Source organism: Meriones unguiculatus, chromosome X, assembly GCF_030254825.1.
Source record: "Meriones unguiculatus strain TT.TT164.6M chromosome X, Bangor_MerUng_6.1, whole genome shotgun sequence".
Taxonomy (NCBI): domain Eukaryota; kingdom Metazoa; phylum Chordata; class Mammalia; order Rodentia; family Muridae; genus Meriones; species Meriones unguiculatus.
The window spans coordinates 15,908,799-15,927,992 of record NC_083369.1 but is presented as its reverse complement, the minus strand read 5'-3'; the positions used below and the strand labels follow the sequence as shown (position 1 = coordinate 15,927,992).

At 37.5% G+C, this 19,194-nt stretch overlaps 1 protein-coding gene and 1 long non-coding RNA gene across 2 annotated transcripts in view; one reads left to right on the top strand and one right to left on the bottom strand.

Annotated features, from left to right (window-relative positions):
• The window catches only part of Zdhhc15 (zinc finger DHHC-type palmitoyltransferase 15), a 138,084-nt gene that overhangs the window by 19,334 nt on the left and 99,556 nt on the right, over positions 1-19,194 (bottom strand). The window contains exons 8-10 of the mRNA XM_060375733.1: positions 14,615-14,747; positions 12,752-12,878; positions 8,644-8,747 (exon numbers count right to left, since the gene is read on the bottom strand). Coding sequence (XP_060231716.1) covers positions 8,644-8,747; positions 12,752-12,878; positions 14,615-14,747 — 364 coding nt within the window. The remainder of the gene's footprint in view (positions 1-8,643; positions 8,748-12,751; positions 12,879-14,614; positions 14,748-19,194) is intronic.
• Positions 1-19,194, top strand: part of LOC132650148 (uncharacterized) — a 51,602-nt gene that overhangs the window by 23,808 nt on the left and 8,600 nt on the right. The window lies entirely within an intron of this gene.

The following is a 19,194-nucleotide window of genomic DNA, read 5'->3' as shown; positions in this document are numbered from 1 at the left end:
CAAAACCTCTTTGTAAGATCTTCAGAGTAAAATTTCCTAACAGGTAGGTTTAATTCTTATTTCTCTCAAAGCACTTCTAAGAACATCTCTAGAATGGCTAATATCATTAGTCAATCATGGATATGGATACAAGGGTTATTTCCAGGTGATGTTAGACAAATGGTAGAGTAAGAGATCTTGGTATTCTTTCTGTCCATAAAGGGCAAACATTTGAAATCCATCCATGAATTAAAATAACCCTGAAAGAGCTTATGAGTCCTATTAAAAAAGCTGTAGTAAAGAAGGGCAGTTTTATTTTGCCTGTATCCCCTCATTCTCTAAAGTGGCCCAGCTCAACAGAGAGATAGAATAAACTTAACTAAGAAAGTAAAAGATACTTATTCTAAAACCTATAAAACAATGACATGAGAAATTGAAGAAGACACAAACAAATAGAAATATATTTGTGTCCACAAATTGGAAATATCAACATGGTTAATATATCCATTAACTTATATATCCAACATAATCTGCATCAAAATTCCAACAAAATTTTTTATCAACAAAAGAAGTTGTAAAGAACTACAAAAGATGATAAACAGTGCAAACAACCCCGATAAAGACAAAGTTGAGGACATCATACTACTGCAGCTTAAACTGTATAACAAACCAATGATAATAAAAAAACCAGAATAAAATTAGCATAAAGGCAGACACATAGAACAATAGAACAAAAGAAAGAGCCCAGAAAGAAAGCTAAGCATGTACTATTCAATTATTTTAAACAAGGGTGTCATTAGTACATCTGGAATTATAAAACTACAGCAAGAATCCCACGGGAGAAATGTCTTAAAACGATTTTTAACATGGCACCAGAAACAAATGAACAGACAAACAAACAATAACTAAATAAATGGGAATTTATGAAGCCAAAAAGCCTTTTCACAGCAGAATTACAACAAAATGAAACAGCAACCTGTAGAACAGGAGAAAATACCTGTGAATCCCAAATATGATAAGTATTCAATAAGTAAATTGTATTAAGCAATCCAGACTAGCAGTAAAACCCAACAGATAACTGAATTTAAAATGATTGAACTCTATAAATAGACATTTTCCCAAAGATGACATGAAAATGGCCACTGAGTATGTGAAAATGTGTTAAAAGCCTTAACAGTCATAGACATGGAAATCAAAAGCACCATGAGATGCCACCTCACATCAGTTAGAATAGCTGTTATCACAAAGTCAAACGACAGGACTGTGGTATATCTCAGTGGTAGGATGCTTGACTAGCATGTTAATGGCCCTAGATTAAACCCCCAAGACTCACAGAAATGTCAAAAATAAAAACTATTGGTGATAATGTAGAGAAAAGGCTACCCTAATACATTGTTTCTGGGAATGCAAATTGTTATAACAGTTATGGATGTTTCTTTTTTTGTTAAGATTTATTTATTATGTATACAGTGTTCTGTCTGCATGTACACCTGCACCCCAGAAGAGGAGAGATGGTTATGAGCCACCATGTGGTTTTTGGGAATTGAACGCAGGACCTCTGAAAGAGCAGCCAGTACTCTTAACTTCCGAGTCATCTCTCCAGTCCTGGAGGTTTCTTTGAAAAATTCAAAATGGAACTATTACTCACAATACCCAAGAAGTAAGACTGACCAAAGTGTCCCTGGATGCATATGTGAATAAAGAAATTCTCTCTCTCTCTCTCTCTCTCTCTCTCTCTCTCTCTCTCACACACACACACACACACACGTGCCAGATCGTTATTCATTTTTAAGATAGAAGGGACTTCTCCAACTTACAACAAAATGAACTAAAATGGATGACATTAAGGCAGACACATAAGGCGTGATCTCTCTGCTATAGAGAAAGTTTCGAAAGGAGTCAAATGCATGCCAACAGACTCGAAGAGCAGTTACCCAAGGTAGCAGAAGGTGAGATGGAATAAAAAGGTACTGGTCAAAGTATGCAGAGCGGTCATTATAGAGAGGAAGATGGAACTGGGGACTTCTAGAATATGCAGTATAACAGTGTTCTGAGATGATGTGTGCTACAGTCTACACATCACTGAACATATGTATGTAAAAACACCATTTTGCATACCTCACATTTTTCTAATACAAATAAGTATAAATAGAAGAAATAAATCATTTCTTCCATTGTGCTAGTTTGAATAGTTCGAATCTTTAGTATTCCCTAATGGCTCAGGTATTAAATGGCTTTGGTCCATAGGGTAGCACCATTTGGAGGTGTCAGAATCTTAAAGAGCTGAGGCATATTGGGTTACTGGGTGGAGGCATACCTTTGAGAGAGCGCATTTCAGTAAGGGTCTTAGTCCCTTACTCTTTATTTTGCTTCAGGGCTATGAAGGGAGTTATTTTTCACAATGACAGATTGTCTTCATTATGGATGTCCTCGTTAGTGGTCTAAAGCAATAGGACCAACTGACCATGGAGTGGAGCCTTCAAGTTGAAAGAACCATTGCTTTGCCGATGAAGTATTTGTCAACATCTCTATTAAGTTCACTAAAAACAGAATATTAACTGTAACAACCTTTCCTGAATTTCCACAGATGCTGCATCTCTAATAGACATTCATGATCAAAGTGTTCAACTACTAATTTGAAAAAGACTATTGTTGGAAAATGGCACAGGCTTTGTTACCTACTGAAACAAAAAGAACAAAGAACATGTAGAAAATCACCAGAGCCATAAAGATAAAACATGTTAAGAAATCACTTGTATCAGAAAATAAGAGGCTAGACTTACTTCCCCTGAAAAAGCCAAGAAAAAATTTTAAAATTTTCACATGCAGGTAGATGTTGGATCATAATAGTGTGCATTTGAGCATCTCTTTGACAATCATGCCCACTGTAATATTTATAATAGTTATGATAAGCAGGGCTGTAGATGCCATCCATCCAATTTGGAGGAAATGGTTTCATTTGGAATAGATTAGTATAAATACTTTTATTGTGATCACTAATTTTTTAATGTAAGGTATAGGAAAATTTATAATGAGAAAACACAATAATGTAACAGACATTTCTGGATTACTTCCTCAAAAAAGCTAAAATGCAACTCCTAGTCTCTCAAAACTCTTTTTAAAAGATGCCTGTTTAATCTCTGAGAAAATTACAGAGCTGTGCATACTCATTTGTGCATCTCTGTGTATTTGTGCATTAATTAAATACTTTATTTTAAAAAGCCTCTCCAGAGGAACCTTTGTAAATTCTTTGATTTCATAAACGTGTTTTTTTTTTTTAACCTAGGGATTTCAAAGAAGATAAGCTTTTCCTGGCTTTGGCATCACATTTTCATTTTCCAAGTTGCTGTTGTCATATGTTATCATTTTATATCCATTTTGAGTATTTACATTATGCTATTAATAAATGCATGATATACAGTAAATATTATATTATTGGTTAGAAATTAATCTTGACATAATTTTTAAAGGAAACTGAAATAAATTACATGTAATACACATAATTTTATCTTACATGTCACCTTTCTTGGAGATCAAGGGTATACAAATTAGAAAGGAAGAAGCTAATTATCACTATTTGAAGATGGTATGAAAGTATACATGAGTGACCCCAAAAATTCTACCAGAGAACTCCTTCAGCTGATAAATGCCTTCAGCAAAGTGGCTGGATACAAAATAAACTAAAAAAAAAAAATTCAGTAGCCCTCCTGTATACAAAAGACATAAGGGCTGAGAAAGAAATTAGGAAAACTACACCTTCACAATAGCCACCAATAACATAAGGTATCTTGGGGTGATTTTAACCAAGCAAGTGAAATACCTGTTTGAAAAAAAACTTCAAGTCTATGAAGCAAGAAATTTAAGAAGATATCACAAGATGGAAAGATCACCTGTGCTCATGGATCGGTAGGATTAACATAGTGAAAATGTCCACCCTGCCAAAAGCAATCTACAGATTCAAAGCAATACACATCAAATTATCAACACAATTCTTTACAGACCTTGAAAGAAAAAAATTCTCAATTTCATATGGAGAAACAAAAAACCCCCAGAATTTCCAAAACGAGCCTGTACAACAAAAGATCATCTGGAGGAATCTCCATCCCTGATCTCAAACTGTACTACAGAGCAATAGTAACAAAAACTTCAGGGTATTGGCATAGAAGCAGAAAAGTAGATCAATGGAACCGAACAGAAAATCCAGAAAAAAACCCCAAACACCTATGAATATTTGATTTTCAACAAAGAAGCCAAAAACATTCAAAGGAAAAAAAGACCAAATGGTGCTGGTCCAACTGGATGTCTACATGCAGAAAAATGAAAATAGACCCATATTTATCACCCTGCACAAAACTAAAGTCCAAGTGGATCAAAGACGTCAACATAAAACCAGATACACTAAATCGGTTAGCAGAAAAAGGGGGGAAGACCTCGGAACTCATTGGCACAGGAGACTACTTCCTGAATAGCACACCAACAGCACAGGCTCTTAGCGCAACAATTGATAAATGAGACCTCATGAAACTGAAAAGCTTCTGTAAAGCAAAAGACATTGTCATCAGAACAAAATGACAGCCTAAAGACTGGGAAAGGGTCTTCACCAACCCTTTGTCTGACAGAGGGCTGATATCCAGAATATATAAAGAACTAAAGAAATTAAAAAGCAATAAACAAAGCAATCCAATTTAAAAAATGGGGTATGGGGCTAAACAGAGAATTCTGTAGAGGACTATAGAATGGAGCTAAACAGAGAATTCTGTAGAGGACTATAGAATGGCAGAGAAATACCTAAAGAGATACTCAACGTCCTTAGCCATCAGAGAGATGCAAATGAAAATGACCCTGAGATTACACCTTACACCCATAAGAATGGCAAAGGTTAAAAACTCAAGTGATAACACATGCTCGAGAGGTTGTGGAGAAAGGGGAACCCTCCTCCATTGCTGGTGGGAATGTAAACTTGTACAACCACTTTGGAAATCAATCTGGCTCTTTCTCAGACAACTAGGAATAGCGCTTCCTCAAGATCCAGCTATACCACTCCTAGACATATATCCAAAAGATGCTCAAATACACAACAAGGACATTTGCTCAACCATGTTTGTAACAGCTTTATTCATAATATCCAGAACCTGGAAACAACCCAGATGTCCCTCAACAGAGGAATGGATACAGAAATTGTGGTACTTTTACACAATGGAATACTACTGAACAATTAAAAAAAAAAAGGAAATCATGAAATTTTCAGGCAAATGGTGGGATCTAGAAAAGATCATCCTGAGTAAGGTATCCCAGGAGTAGAAAGACACACATGGTATATACTCACTCATATAGTCCTATAAGATAGGCTAAATATACTAAAATATGTGCACCTAAAGAATATAAACAAGAACGAGGATCCAGGGTAAGATGATCAATCTTTGCTGAGAAAGACAAATGGGATGGACATGGAAAGTAGGAGAAAACAAGAAACAGGACAGGAGCTTACCACAGAGGGTCTCTGAAAGACTCTACCTAGCAGCTTATCAAAGCAGATCCTGAACTCTAAACCTTCGGTAGAGTTCAGGGAATCATATGAAAGAAGTGGGAGTTAGTAAGACTAGGAGAGGACAGGAGCTCCACAAGGACCAAATATATCAGGGCATGGGGGTCCTCTATGAGACTGTTTCTCCAACCAAGAACCATGTATGGATATAACCTAGAAGCCCTGCTCGGATGGAGCCCATGGTAGCTCAGTATCCAAGTGAGTTTCTCTAGTAAGGGGAACAGGAACTATTTCTGACATGAACTCAATGACTGGCTCCTTTACCTCCCCCTGCTTCCCCCTCCCCCATCCCCGAGGGAGGAGCAGCCTTGCTAGGCCACAGAGGAGGACATTGCAGCTAGTCCTGAAAATACCTGATAAGCTAGGGTCAGACGGAAGGGGAGGAGGACCTCCCTTAGCAGTGAACTTGGAAAGGGGCAGGGAGGAGATGAGGGAGGGAGGGAGGGTGGGATTGGGAGGGAATGATGGAGGGGGCTATGGCTGGTATACAAAGTAAATAACCTGTGATTAATATAAAAAAATAAAAAATAAAAATTAATGTCTACACAACATACTTATTAAAATCAAAGTATGGAAAACATAAGCATATTTAATAAAATGTAACATTATATAAAATATTATGATTGAATATTTTTGAAAAAGACCAGAATGGAGGCTGCTGTTCTGGGTGGGAGAGATGGTTCAGTGGGTAAAAGCAGTTGTGCAAACCTGGCAACCTGATTTTAATTCCTGGAACTCATGTAAAGGTGGAAAGAGAACCAAAGTCACAGAGTCATCTTCTGACTCCCACACAAGCACTATGGCAAGCACATGTATATCCACATAATGATAAGTAAAATAGACTTTTGGTGTGGCTGCTGGGGATCAGGTTCCCATGCTTATAGAGAAAGCACTTTACCCACCAAGCCATTGCCCCATCCCTTCTAGGGTAATCACTATGTCATATGACACCACATCTATCCTTAAAGGGTTTGGCTTGACAACATAAGGCTCACATATAAACTGTTTTTTTTTTTTTTTATTGTTGAATTATTTCAAAGAACTTTGAGATTAGGTATGCCTTTTATTTCTGTTGTAAAGAGTCAACGTCAAAAGAACTCCCATCATCTGGGACTGCTGAAAGTTAATGCTGTTAGGAAAGACACAGGCAGCCTTGCACAGTTAAAAAAAAAAAAGATTAGAAGGTATCCTTTTTGTGTTTATAATTTTTGGGCTGGTCAAGAATTATCTTCTTATCTTCTTTTGTAATTATAAGCTTGGGGCAGATTGTTGTTTCTCAACCACAAAAAAAAAAAAATGCTTTCTTTTAAGATATTACTTTCAGGTAGAGAACCTGGGCCTGGGAATCGTGTGAACATGTAGAAAAGCTCGTTTTCTGAATATGGCCCTCACTTCAAAGAATTTCATGTCCTCATTCAGCTTCATTTTATCCCAGGTACACGTCATAATGATTGCTAAAATGTGCTACTTAAAAATTGCTGCCTAATTTCAACGACTTTTAAAATTTAGTCTCTGATGGCTGGTATCAGCAACATTTGCAAAGATGGAAGACACAGCATTGGGCACATGAGTGGGCAGAGGCAAAGAATACAGCATGCACGACAGGAGACTTTTATCTTTAGAATTTCACAAGATGTGTCAGGATGACCCAATGATCTGATGGAAGAAGTTGGGAGGGCAAAGTTGTCTGTTTAATTTTTTTCTTTGTCCATATTACAGGTATGTGCAAGTTTGTCTCCACATAACTTTTACTTTGTGGTGTATTTAAGCTGTTCTGTAAGTGTGTAAGATTTTAAAGAAAACTAAACCCATATGAATGAAGGAGGGTAAAGAATGGTGAACTTTTGCCCGTTGATGGAAGTAAAGCTTTGTATTCCAGTTCAACGCCACTGATCATCTGGGAAGTTGCTTACTCACACGTTTATTATGTTTTCCAATTTATCTGTACAGTTGTAAGTCATGACATAATAAAGCATTCAAGGAATTGTTTAAGCTACTGTCTCATGCTTTTGTGAGGGTTGGTTCTTTTTTGGTATGTATGTAAGAGTATGATGTACATTCATATATGAATACATGTACGTATTGTGAGAGTACATGTGTGTGGAGGTGTGTATGTCTATGTTAGCACATATATGTTCAGGATAAAGATTGATATTCGGTATTTTTCTTGATCACTCTCTACCATATACACTGATGCATCATCTCTCACTGAGCCTGAACCTCAATATTTCTCTGCTAAGCTTTCCACCCCGCTTGCTCCAGAGAATTCCTGTCTCAGCCTTCTGCATTGGGATTAGGGGTGGCCCACAAAGCAGCCCACCTGGCTTTTACTGGATCTGGGGATCTGAGCTCCCATTCTTATACTTGTGTGGCAAGCACTTTACCTTCTGAGCTTTCTCTTCAGACCCACTGATTGGTCTCATTTGTCAACTTGATGTAATTATGATCAGCTTTTGGGTACGTCTGGGAAGTTATTTCCAGAGTTGACTCAGTGAGGGGGGGGGGAAAGACTTGCTGTCAAAGTGGATGGCACAAAAGGGTGGTCCAGATACGATGATGTCCACCAATGTCACCTGGCTGCATTCTCTGCCTTCTCAGTGACTATCTATCACTCCCCCCCCCCCCCGCCACAACCAATGACACTGGCCTCTAGCTTTTTCAACCTTACCATGTGGACCCAATACAGGAGGCTCTACAGGAATCTTCAGGCCTCCAGGAGTAGACTGGGATTTCCAAGGCTTTCAGCTTTGTGGACTGATTACATACTGGCTTCTCCTGCATTTCTATCATATGGATGGCCATTGCTGGACTACCCAGGCCCTATCATGAAAGCCATTCTACTAAATCTCCTTTCATTATGTATAACATTTACATGTCTTTTTTTTTTAGTTCTATTTTTCTAGTGAACCCTGCCTAACAAATATACCTTAGCCACCCATATTTTTCTGGCCATACTTGTCCTCCTCCTTCCAGAGGGCACTTATAAGGTTGTCATGCTTATATAATCTATTTAGACATTTTTTTTTTACTCACTGCATGTTATATTGGTTTTATTAACATGTATCATGTAGTATTGAGTCTGTCATGCAGAGAAAAGGCTTTCTTCTGAGCCTACTCACCTAGACTGTCATCCTCACTGTCTTCCCAGGGTTCCTCATTTGCCAACAGAGGGTTCTGTGACTCGTTCATTGACCTCATAGGGAAGGAGTGTCCATCACCAGGGCTGGTGGGAAAGAAAAGTAGTGAGTTTGCAACTGACGCAAACTCTTTTTTTTTTTTTTTTTTTTTTGATTCACATTTAATCACACACAGGAGGGATTGAGGGAAGGAGGAAGAAAAATGGAGGGGAAGGAGAGAGTAAGGGTTAAAGGGAGAGAGATAAATATATAAAGAGAATGTGTATATATGTGTGTATTTGTATGGGTGCATATGTGGAAGACAACTTATTGGACTTGGTTCTCTCTTTTCACTGTGTGGAATTGAAGTTGTTGGGTTTGGTGGCAAGCACCTTTATACCACAGAACCATCTCACCAGCTCAGACAGGGTCTTCTTTTGTGGTTCAGGCTGGCCTGGAAGTTTCAATATCCTGTCTCAGTATCTGGAGTGCTGGGATATAGGTGTGTGCTATCATGTGTATCTAATAAACTTTTGAGATGGTAATAATCTTAGAAATGAGATATAATCATGGCTTTGCAGTTGTGTTGTTTCGAGGATTCTCTTGTCAAATATGCTACGTCTGAACTAGATCCCACAAGACTTGGGGAGTCGTGGTTCTTTTGTCTAAATCCATGGTCAAATAAGCTCTTATTATCACTTAAGCATTGTCATCAACTTGCTGAATTGCTCTCAATTTCCGTGTTTTGTTTGTCTGTATCAATGTTGACTACTTTTGTAAGACATTCTTTAACTTGTTTTCTATAATGCCAACTATAGCAATATACAATGCTGTTTCATAAATATCATTTAACTATGATAGTCCCAATTATATCTCATTATCATATTGTTTTGATTTTAAATTTTCTAGGGAGATGAGAAGACTCACAGTCACTAAATATAATGGGGAAAAAGCTGCTGTGAAGGGTGACAGAGCACTCCTGTACCCTGTTATTTTCTTGACTTGTAATGCAGAAATGAGAAAGAGAAATGGCAGGGTACCTATCTCTATAGTGTAGAGTCTAGGGATGATTTATGTACATGTTAGTTTACTTTGTGGATTTCTGTGGTAATCTAGAGTATTTCCCTAATTAATTTCTGGCTATTTTGAAATAGGAGGCCATGGTAGAAATCATGGTGGCTGTAGCCAGATACTATTTCAGTTTCAGCAATTAAGTCTACATAGCTGAGTGTACTGCCAGTTTAACTCTGAATGACTTTTAGATTATTTGATACTATACGTACTTTTCCTCCTGTGTTTGAATGGTGTCAAAAAAGTTTACATATTTTATTTACATTGCTCTACAGAAAATGTCAGAATACTGATTATATAAGTGAATAGGCTTTGATTTCTGCTTTTGTTTTTATGCTACAGTAATGTGGTGATGAAGTTTGAGTATTTGTGTGTCTCAGTATGTGATCAAAGTGCACACAGCAAATTCCTGCTAACAGTTATTAATAAATATTACTCATTGACAAATTTTGTCTTGGTATTTATAGCTAGAAGAGTTGATTATACCACACTTCAAACAAACAACCCTGTAAAACATTATCTGGCATACAGGAACTACTGATGCAGCAAGGGAACAGAGGGGAAAATTTAACCTTCATTATTACCTGATTCCAGCAAACATTTTTTTCCAACAAGAGAAAAAGAATATATTGGTATTTGAGCAGTGAACTTAAAAGGGTACAAAAAGGTCTGAGACATGCTCTGTTCTAGAACTCCTGCAGTTTCGGTGATCTCATTTGACTCACAAAGTCACTCAGAAGACTCTATAAGAATTGTGGGATTTTTATTTATTTATTTATTTATTGAGACGTAGTCTCAATAAGTAGCTCTGGTGTCCCAGAACTCACCATATAGACCAGGCTGGCTTCAAACTCAGATCCACCTTTCTCTGCCTCCCAAATGCTGGGATTAAAGGCATGTACCATCACACCTGTCTTAATTTTTATTCAGTTAAACTCTTTTTACACTCCTAAAAATAACCTACAATCTCTAAATAAATCTCTATTTGTACTTGCTTTGAAATATTACCTTTATAACATTAGGAATTAACTCCAAATATGAACAAGGGAGAAAAGAAAAATAATTTCTAACCATATTGCTTAAAGTATATTTCGGCACTTTGGGAACATATTTTCCTGTGCTTATTGTGTGCGTCTGTCGGTGTATTTTTTATATACAACTTTGGGTTTTACATTTCCCTTTAAAAATAGAAAGAATTTCCCCCTGTGACATAATCTTTGTATATAATATTCTACTTATCCATTCCCATAGTATTGCATACTTAGATTGTTTTGGAATTGTTGGCTATAAATTATGTGTGATGAATATATTTAAAGCTTATTACTGTCATCATCATCATCATCATCATCATCATCATCATCATCATCACTGTAGGGAGCAGAGAAAGCCCTGAGTGAAAGTGCATTATTGACTTGGTCATGGCCATGTCAGGACTCTGAGACCTCAGACCTATGGGAAATTGGCAAAGTCATTACTTAGATGGAGCAGGCTCAAGAGGCCTAGCAAAGCTTTACTCAGGACTCCAAGTATGAGTGTTTATGAACAATTGATCAGTGGGTGCAAAGACCAGCAACTGCAGCTCCCTCTTCTCAGATGTTTATAACCCGAGACTGCTCACCTACCGCGACTAGCAAACCCTTTGCCCTGTGCTGTACATAAGAAACATGCTGAGGTTCTAGGTAGAGGGGAAAAAGAATCCCACCTGATTTCAGCATTTACTGTATGGAGTTTGTGTATCTGTTCTGTCTTCATTCCCTAGTCGGGCTTCTAGGATCCAAGTTACTCTGATAGAAACACAGCACAATATGATACAGCTTTTCCTCAAACTCACTCTGTAACAAATAGTGTCAAATTCACTATTCTCTTTCTTCAGGCTTCTAAATGTTGGAATCACAGGTATGAACAAAGATGTCTAGACTATAAAGAACATTTTTGTGTGTAGTTTATGCTCCATAATTAGGGTATATTCTAAGAAACATAAGCAGTGGTATAAATGAATATGTCTATTTTATGTTTTTAATATGTATTGACAAATTTATTAAAGGTTGGTGCCAGTTTACCTTTCCACAAAGAGTAAAATGCCTATTTGATTATACCTTCACTTCTTGATCTATCTTTATGAACATAGAAGCGAAAAACTTAGGGAATATCGTAATTACTAGACTGATACCAAATTTGCATTTGCAGCTGGGTATGATGACATTAGCCTCAAATCCAGCAGTGAAAGGGAGGAATAAGAAAGTTCCTACAATTTCATGGCCAGTTTGGTTTACTAAGTTCAGGCCAGCCAGAGCTACATAGTAAGACTTTGTCTTTAAAAAAAAAAAGAGCCTAATTTGCTATTGGGGATGCTCAGCCTTCACCAGAGAATCTTCTTACTGAGGTGGGAGATAGTTAATACAAAAATCCATATCTGGCCAAGATGCTGAGAATAAGCAATGACAGCATACTCACCCCTAAATGGGACATCTATATCAATTCCTCGAAGGTTCAGGTAACATCATAGAACAAGGGGCTGAGAGAAAGTAAATGCCAGAGGGTACAGAAATGGACAACAAAAAAGTTATCTTCTGGACACGATATATATAACTCGCCTTATATGCTTAACTGCACAACACTTGCACGAGATCACGTCCATCAATACTTCATCATGAATAGGAGATGAACCCGTGAGGCCCTATCCCTCTCTGAGGGACTATAGATAATGAAAAGTTCTTGGGGGAAGGAGTATTGTTTTCTTGCGTGGTATAGCCACTGAACAATTGTCCTCGCTCCAGTATTCTCTTACCCACACACACGCAAGCAAAACTAATGTAAGTGAGTGAGAAACCATACAAAAAAGATATAAAAGTGGAAGACTTGCTAAGAAGAAAGGTTTCAGCAGGAGAGAGGAGGGGATGAGAAAGGAGAATGGAGTGTGAAAATTACCAAAATTCATTACAAATGTGTGAAACTCTCAAACAAAATCATTTAAAAAATAAATCTGCTGCTTTAATACACGGCTCATCATTAGCTGCTTTCAGTGGTAATAATTACCTACCTGGACCCAATAGGTATTAACCAGAACTTCTTATTATCACCAAACACCTGCTGGATATTCTTGATGAAGCCAAGATTGAACCCATTTTTCTCTGGTCCACTTGTAAATACTGGTGTGCAGAAGGCCTCTAAGACAGTCCAGGGGAGTTGAAAAAGAGGAAGAGAGAAGCAAAGGAATGAATATTTCATCACTGTAATGATCTTACAGCTCTCAAAAAATATGACATGGATTTATGATATTTTTGCTGTTTTAGCGTTAAGTCCACCTTCTTAATTATTGCTAAATTACTTAGTAAAACTCTGTTTAGTCATTTAATAACGTGCATTTTTTATTGAAAATAAGGAATTTCTACTCTTATTTTTTTAAAAAGCCAGTGTAAATACAGAATGACAAAAATTATACAGCATTGATGAGGGGCATGTCTTTGGACTGCTGGATTTAAGGAGTACAGGAACAGATTTAACAGCACTTTATTTGAATCAAAGTGGCAACCACAGCCAAATGGTCTCCATCTGTAGATCTGGGACCAAAGTAACGACACAAAAAGAGACGGTAATGGCATTGATTTAGTTTTGAAACATTTCAGAAATGAAGATGTTCACAATGAAACCTGCAATGTAAAAAACCTGGTTTTACTTTAGACAAAGTGTCAATAGGTGAACTGTAATCACCTCAAAGACTATGAGGAATTGGTCCACATTAATGCACATTATTTTTAGACACACATTTATCCCATTAAGCAAACACTTTCACTGTTGGGCTCTGGCTGCATCTCACCATTTCCCATTTGTCCTTTGTTTTCAGACCCTGTTATCATGAAGCTTTTAGTACTTTTCCACTTTTGTAGCTGTCTCTCAACCAAATGTGCTAATTTACCACCCTAAGTACTAAGTGCTATACATATATTTGATTTAGAAAAATGGGTGCAAAGGCTTCCCTAGCAAATGAATTCTCAAAGTGCGGTGGCTTTTTCACTAAATTCCCTTAAAATCTAATCCATCCTAGTTAAACATTTAATACTTGAACACTTTCATCTTATTCCATGTGTACTGACTGGTAGACCATGTAAATATTCACCATATATGAAGTAATTACTGCACTAGAATCCTTTATTTCTATTAATAACAAGCCCAGAGTACTAGTAAGCAGCCCCCCCCCCATTTAGTATACTGATTTTCTGCAGATTTAATATGCATATCTCATTTACACGGTCCTTTCATGCACCCCTTTAACTTTAAATATCACTTTGATTCCTTACAAAAATAATTTTACATTTATTTGGGGTGTTTATGAGCATGAACCTGTGTGTGCACGGCACACTGTGAGTGTCGAGGACAGAGGACAGTTTGTGGGAATCAGTTCTTTCTTTCTACCTACTGTGTGGGTTCTGGAATTTGAACTCAGGTTGACCCTTACCTGGTGAAAAATCCTGATGGCCTGGACTCTTGCATTCATTCTCATTATTCATTTGGATTCTTTCTAAGGACTTGGTTTTGGGATGCGCATCATTAATTAGATTGTCTGTCTTTACTTAGTACCATTTCTTCCTTCTGCAATTTAATTTTTTGTGTGAATACTTGTGAGAGGTCAGACTGTGAACTTGAGGATGTAGTTCCCAATGTGCATTATAAAGAACTACGACCATTCTGGTTTCTCTATGGGACTCGACTCATGAATGCTCTGTAAGCTTTGTTTACAATTGTGCATTTTGATAAAATGTATTTCCAGATGTCTCAGTTTGGAGGCAAAGTGGTGTCACTAAAGCTAGAATACTTACTAGGCTTTTACTCCTTAGGGAACAATCCACAGGGCACAGTGATACACATTAATATGCATTTTCATAATATTAACATTCAGTCTCACCTAAGGTAGTTTTGTTTCTGCTGACAAGCCAACAATGGTAACCAAAGAGAATCACAAGGCTGACAAAAAACATGCAGGCCACAAAGAGGAGAAAGAGGACATGGAACTTAGAGCGGACACTGGGTAATTCTCCCTAGAAAAGAAACAATAAACAAAGAGAACAAAACATTAAAGTGGGAATGCCTGGCTGTTTTTCTATATACATTAGTAGTTTTCACATGTAAAAATCCAGCTCTAATTTTAAAAACAGATTTTGTCAACTTAAATTTTTATTGCACATATTTATTTATTTTGTATGTGTGCATGTATGTGTGTGTACATGCATGCCAAAGTGTGCATGTATGGAAGTCAGAAGACAAGTAGCGGTAGTCAGTTCTGGCCCTCTACTTTGTGAGCTCTAGGGATTGAACTCAGGTCATCAGACTTGGTGGCAATTGCTATAGCAATTGCCGAGCTACTTGCATGTCCTGATTATTAATTAATTATTCAAAATTGTTGATCATCATACCTTATTATAGATATGACTTTAGCTTACAAAGCTTAAAATGGATTCTTGTTTAAGCGAAAAAATATGATGCACCAATTAGAAAAGTTAATGTGAAGAAGGTATGTTGCAGTTATGACTGGTGCACAGCGCCTATTTCATCAGGCTTGAGAATTATGAATAACTGTCTAGGGAATATTAAGGTCACCACTTTTCATCCTATTGTCTGGGTACAATAGAATTCCTTTATTTTATAAATAAAGACTTATATGAGAAAGACTTATTTTTAAATTTTTGCTCTATTATGTGTGTGTGTTTTGCCTTCATGCATGTCTGTACTTGTCTGATGTCCATAGAAACCACAAGAGGGCATCAGATCTCCTGGAACTGGAATTGTAGATGGTTGTGAGCTGCCCAGTAGAAGCTGAGAACTGAACCTGGGTCCTCTGCAAGAGCAGTCAGGGCTCTTAAATACTGAGCCATCTCTTCAGCCTCTATTCTTTGGCTATATGCTTGGTGAAATGCTAGAGTAGTGACCATAAGAAGTTAAAACACAGAAAATTAAAATGTCCTCCCTGAAGTCATGACCCAATTTAAAGCTGCTGAAAATTTTATGTTGTTGCTTTTTTTTTTTTTAAATTAACAGCTGAACTAAAATGTACTGGTAAAGTGCATCCTGTGGAGCAGCTGTTTGGACAGTAAAAAAACCAAGCATGATTTTAAAGGTAATTGTAAAAGTAGGAAGCTAACAGAGATTGTTATTGTTAACTGGGATATCTAGTTTTCCATGTGGCACTAGCTTTTGTTTGATATACAATTCTAGAGCAGAATGAATGTTCTAAAGTTCTATAGCATGCATCTCTTTTAACATTTATCCTCAGAAAGTAACTTTGGAAAGCATTTTGAATTTTAGAATGAACAGCTGGAGGAATGACTAGGGTTTATTCCTTCCTTTCCATTAATGGCCATAGTTTTGGCATGATGAGTTGGCTTGAGATCTTTCCAGATGCCCTCCAATGATAACGTTAAACTGATCCTTATGTGAAGTGGGACTTAACTTTTGCACTCTTCTATTCTACTCCAGTTACAGAAGGTTAGTTGTTGGCAGCACTTGTTAAGTTCAAACACTATAGATTTCTTTCTTTCCTCAGAGATTTCTTTGTACACAAAGAAATGTTGCATCTCTTCCAGGTCGCATATGTTTGCAGTATGAAGATAAGGGGAAGTATGCACATTAGAGGATCTCAGGTGAAGGAAGGTCTGGGTGAAACCTGCGCAGGACAGAACTGTTCAGGAAACAGCCGCTTTAAGAACTTAACTTTTAAGAACTTTTAATCTGAAACCTTCCCTCTTGAGATATTCCGTCTACAAAATCTTGACCTAAGCACGCAAATTGGGTTGTCTTGTTTCATGTTTGTTTTGATTCATGGTTATTGTTTTCCTTTTGTTTTTTGTTTGTTTTTGTTGTTCTTGGATAAATTTCTTGACTTCACTGGGATTTGATTTCATGAGTTCTCCTTTTTGTAAAAGTTCTTACAGTTCACATTGATTTTTGCTTTTTTTACACTAAAATGGGCACTAGGAAATTGCTGAGCAAGTGAGGCTGTTTTTTTTTTTTTCATTTTAATTAATTAATTAATTAATTAATTAATACAATTTATTCTCTTTATATCGTGGCTTTAGCCACTGTCGTCACCTCCCAGTCCCATCTGCCCATCTTCTTCTCCCCCTATGCCCCTCCCCAAGTCCACTAATAGAGGAGAACCTCATTCCCTTCTATCTGACTTTAGCCTATCAGGTCTCATCAGGACTGGCTGCATTGTCTTCCTCTGTGGCCTGGTAAGGCTGCTCTCCCCTCAGGGGGAGGTGATCAAAAAGCCAGCCACTGAGTTCATGTCAGAGAAAGTCCCTTATCCCCTTACTAGGGAACCCACTTGGAAACTGAGCGGCATAGGGACTTCATCTGAGCAGGGGTTCTAGGTCCTTTCCATGCATGGTCCTTGGTTGGAGTATCAGTCTCTGCAGCTCCCCCCTCCCCCCGGGCCCAGGTTCTTTGGCTCTGTTAGACTCCTTATGCTGCCCCTGTCCCCTCCAGGTCTTTCTACCTCCCCCTCTTTCCATATGGTTCCCTGCACTCTGCCCAAAGTTTGGCTATGAGTCACAGCATCTGCTTCGATAAGTCTTTCAGAGGCCACCTGTGGAAGGCTCCTGTCCTGTTCCTTGTCTTCTCCTACTTCTGATGTCTATCCTGTTTGTTCTTCTGAATGAGATTTCAGCCTCTTCCCTAGCGTCTTCCTTGTTGTTTAGCTTCTTTAGGACTATAGATTTTAGAATGTTTATCCTATATTATATGGCTACTATCCACTTATAGGTGAGTATATACCATATGTGTCTTATATCCACTTATAGGTGAGTATATACTATATGTGTCTTTCTGCTTCTGGGTTCTCACTCAGGATGATTTTTTTCTAGTTCCATTCATTTGCCTGAAAATTTTATGATTTCCTTGTTTTTAATTGCTGAGTAGTATTCCATTGTGTAAATGTACCACACTTTCTGTATCCATTCTTCAGTTGAGGGGAGGATTTTCATCAATCCTACGTCTGACAGTGTTCATATCCAGAATATATAGAGAACTCAAGAAGCTAAACACCCAACAAATAAAGTAATCTAATTTAAAAAAATAGAGTACAGAGCTAAACAGAGGATTCTCAACAGATGAATATTGAATGGTAGAGAAATGCTTAAAGAAATGCTCACTGTCCTTAGTCATCCAGAAAAATGCAAATCAAAATGACCTTGAGAATCCATCTCATACCCATCAGAATGGGTAAGATGATAATCTCAAGGGATGACATATGCTGGAGAGGATGTGGAGAAAGGGGAACCCTCCTCCATTGCTGTGGGGATGTAATCTTGTACAACTGCTTAGGAAATCCATCTGGCACTTTCTCAGACAATTAGGAATAGTGCTACCTCAGGATCCAGCTATACCACTCCTAGGCATATATATGAAAGATGCTCAACCATACAACAAGGACATTTACTCAACCATGTTCATAGCAGCTTTATTCATAATTGCTAGAATCTGTAAGTGTTGCTGTTTTGAAAGTCTGCTCACACCTCGTGTAGCTGTGCTTTTACCTTTTCCCCCATCACTCTTGTGGAACTTACTGTATAGAATACCTGCTGTGTGGTATTTTTATAGTGTTCAAAATATCAACTCTTCTTGCACAAACAGTCTCACGTTCAAAACTGCACTTTCAGGAGATAACCAAGCTAAATCACTCACAGGCATGATCACCAGAGACAGTTCAGATGAATATTTGTAAAATAATAGTTACTATTGTAAAAAGGTTCATAGATCAGTGTGGGAGGTGTGAATTATTAATTTTGAAGGAGACAACAATTAATCTGACTGTTAAGAGTAGAATTTGAAGGACTGTTGGAGAAATGGCTCAGTGGTTAAGAGAGTAGAATTTGTTCAATTTAATATGAAAGGAAAGAAATGATATGGTTATGGTTATTTTAAAAGACATAACGCCTCTCTATAGCAGAACCATAATAGGCATAGTACATATAAAATCACAGAGCTTATGGGCATATTTATGTTCAAATTCCCTCTCCGAAATTTGACAAGTTACTTAAGTGCTGTGAGCCTTAGCTTTGTCTTATTTTATTTTATTTTATTTTTTGCTTTATAGAGACAGTGTTTCTCTGTGTAGTCTTGCCTGTCCTGGAACTCGCTTTGTTGACCAGACTGGCATCAAACTTACAGAGGTCTGCCTGCCTCTGCCTTCCATAGTGCTGGGATCACAGATGTGCACCAAAAGGCCTGCAGCTTTGTCATATATAAATGTGACAAATAGTTTTTTCTTTGGTTACTTCAAAGGGTTGGGGTAAGGATCATCTATAATTATAGGTATAAAAGTACTTCAAGAAGCGTAAAGTACCATACAGTAGAAGTTGTTGTTCTTGGGAGCATAGCTTGTCTCTTTGATATGGCTTTAAAAATATAAGACAATATTTATTTTCTTTTTATTCTAATAAAGGCTCAATTTGAACTCAGAAAGCCATCCATCCCTAAGCCATGCTA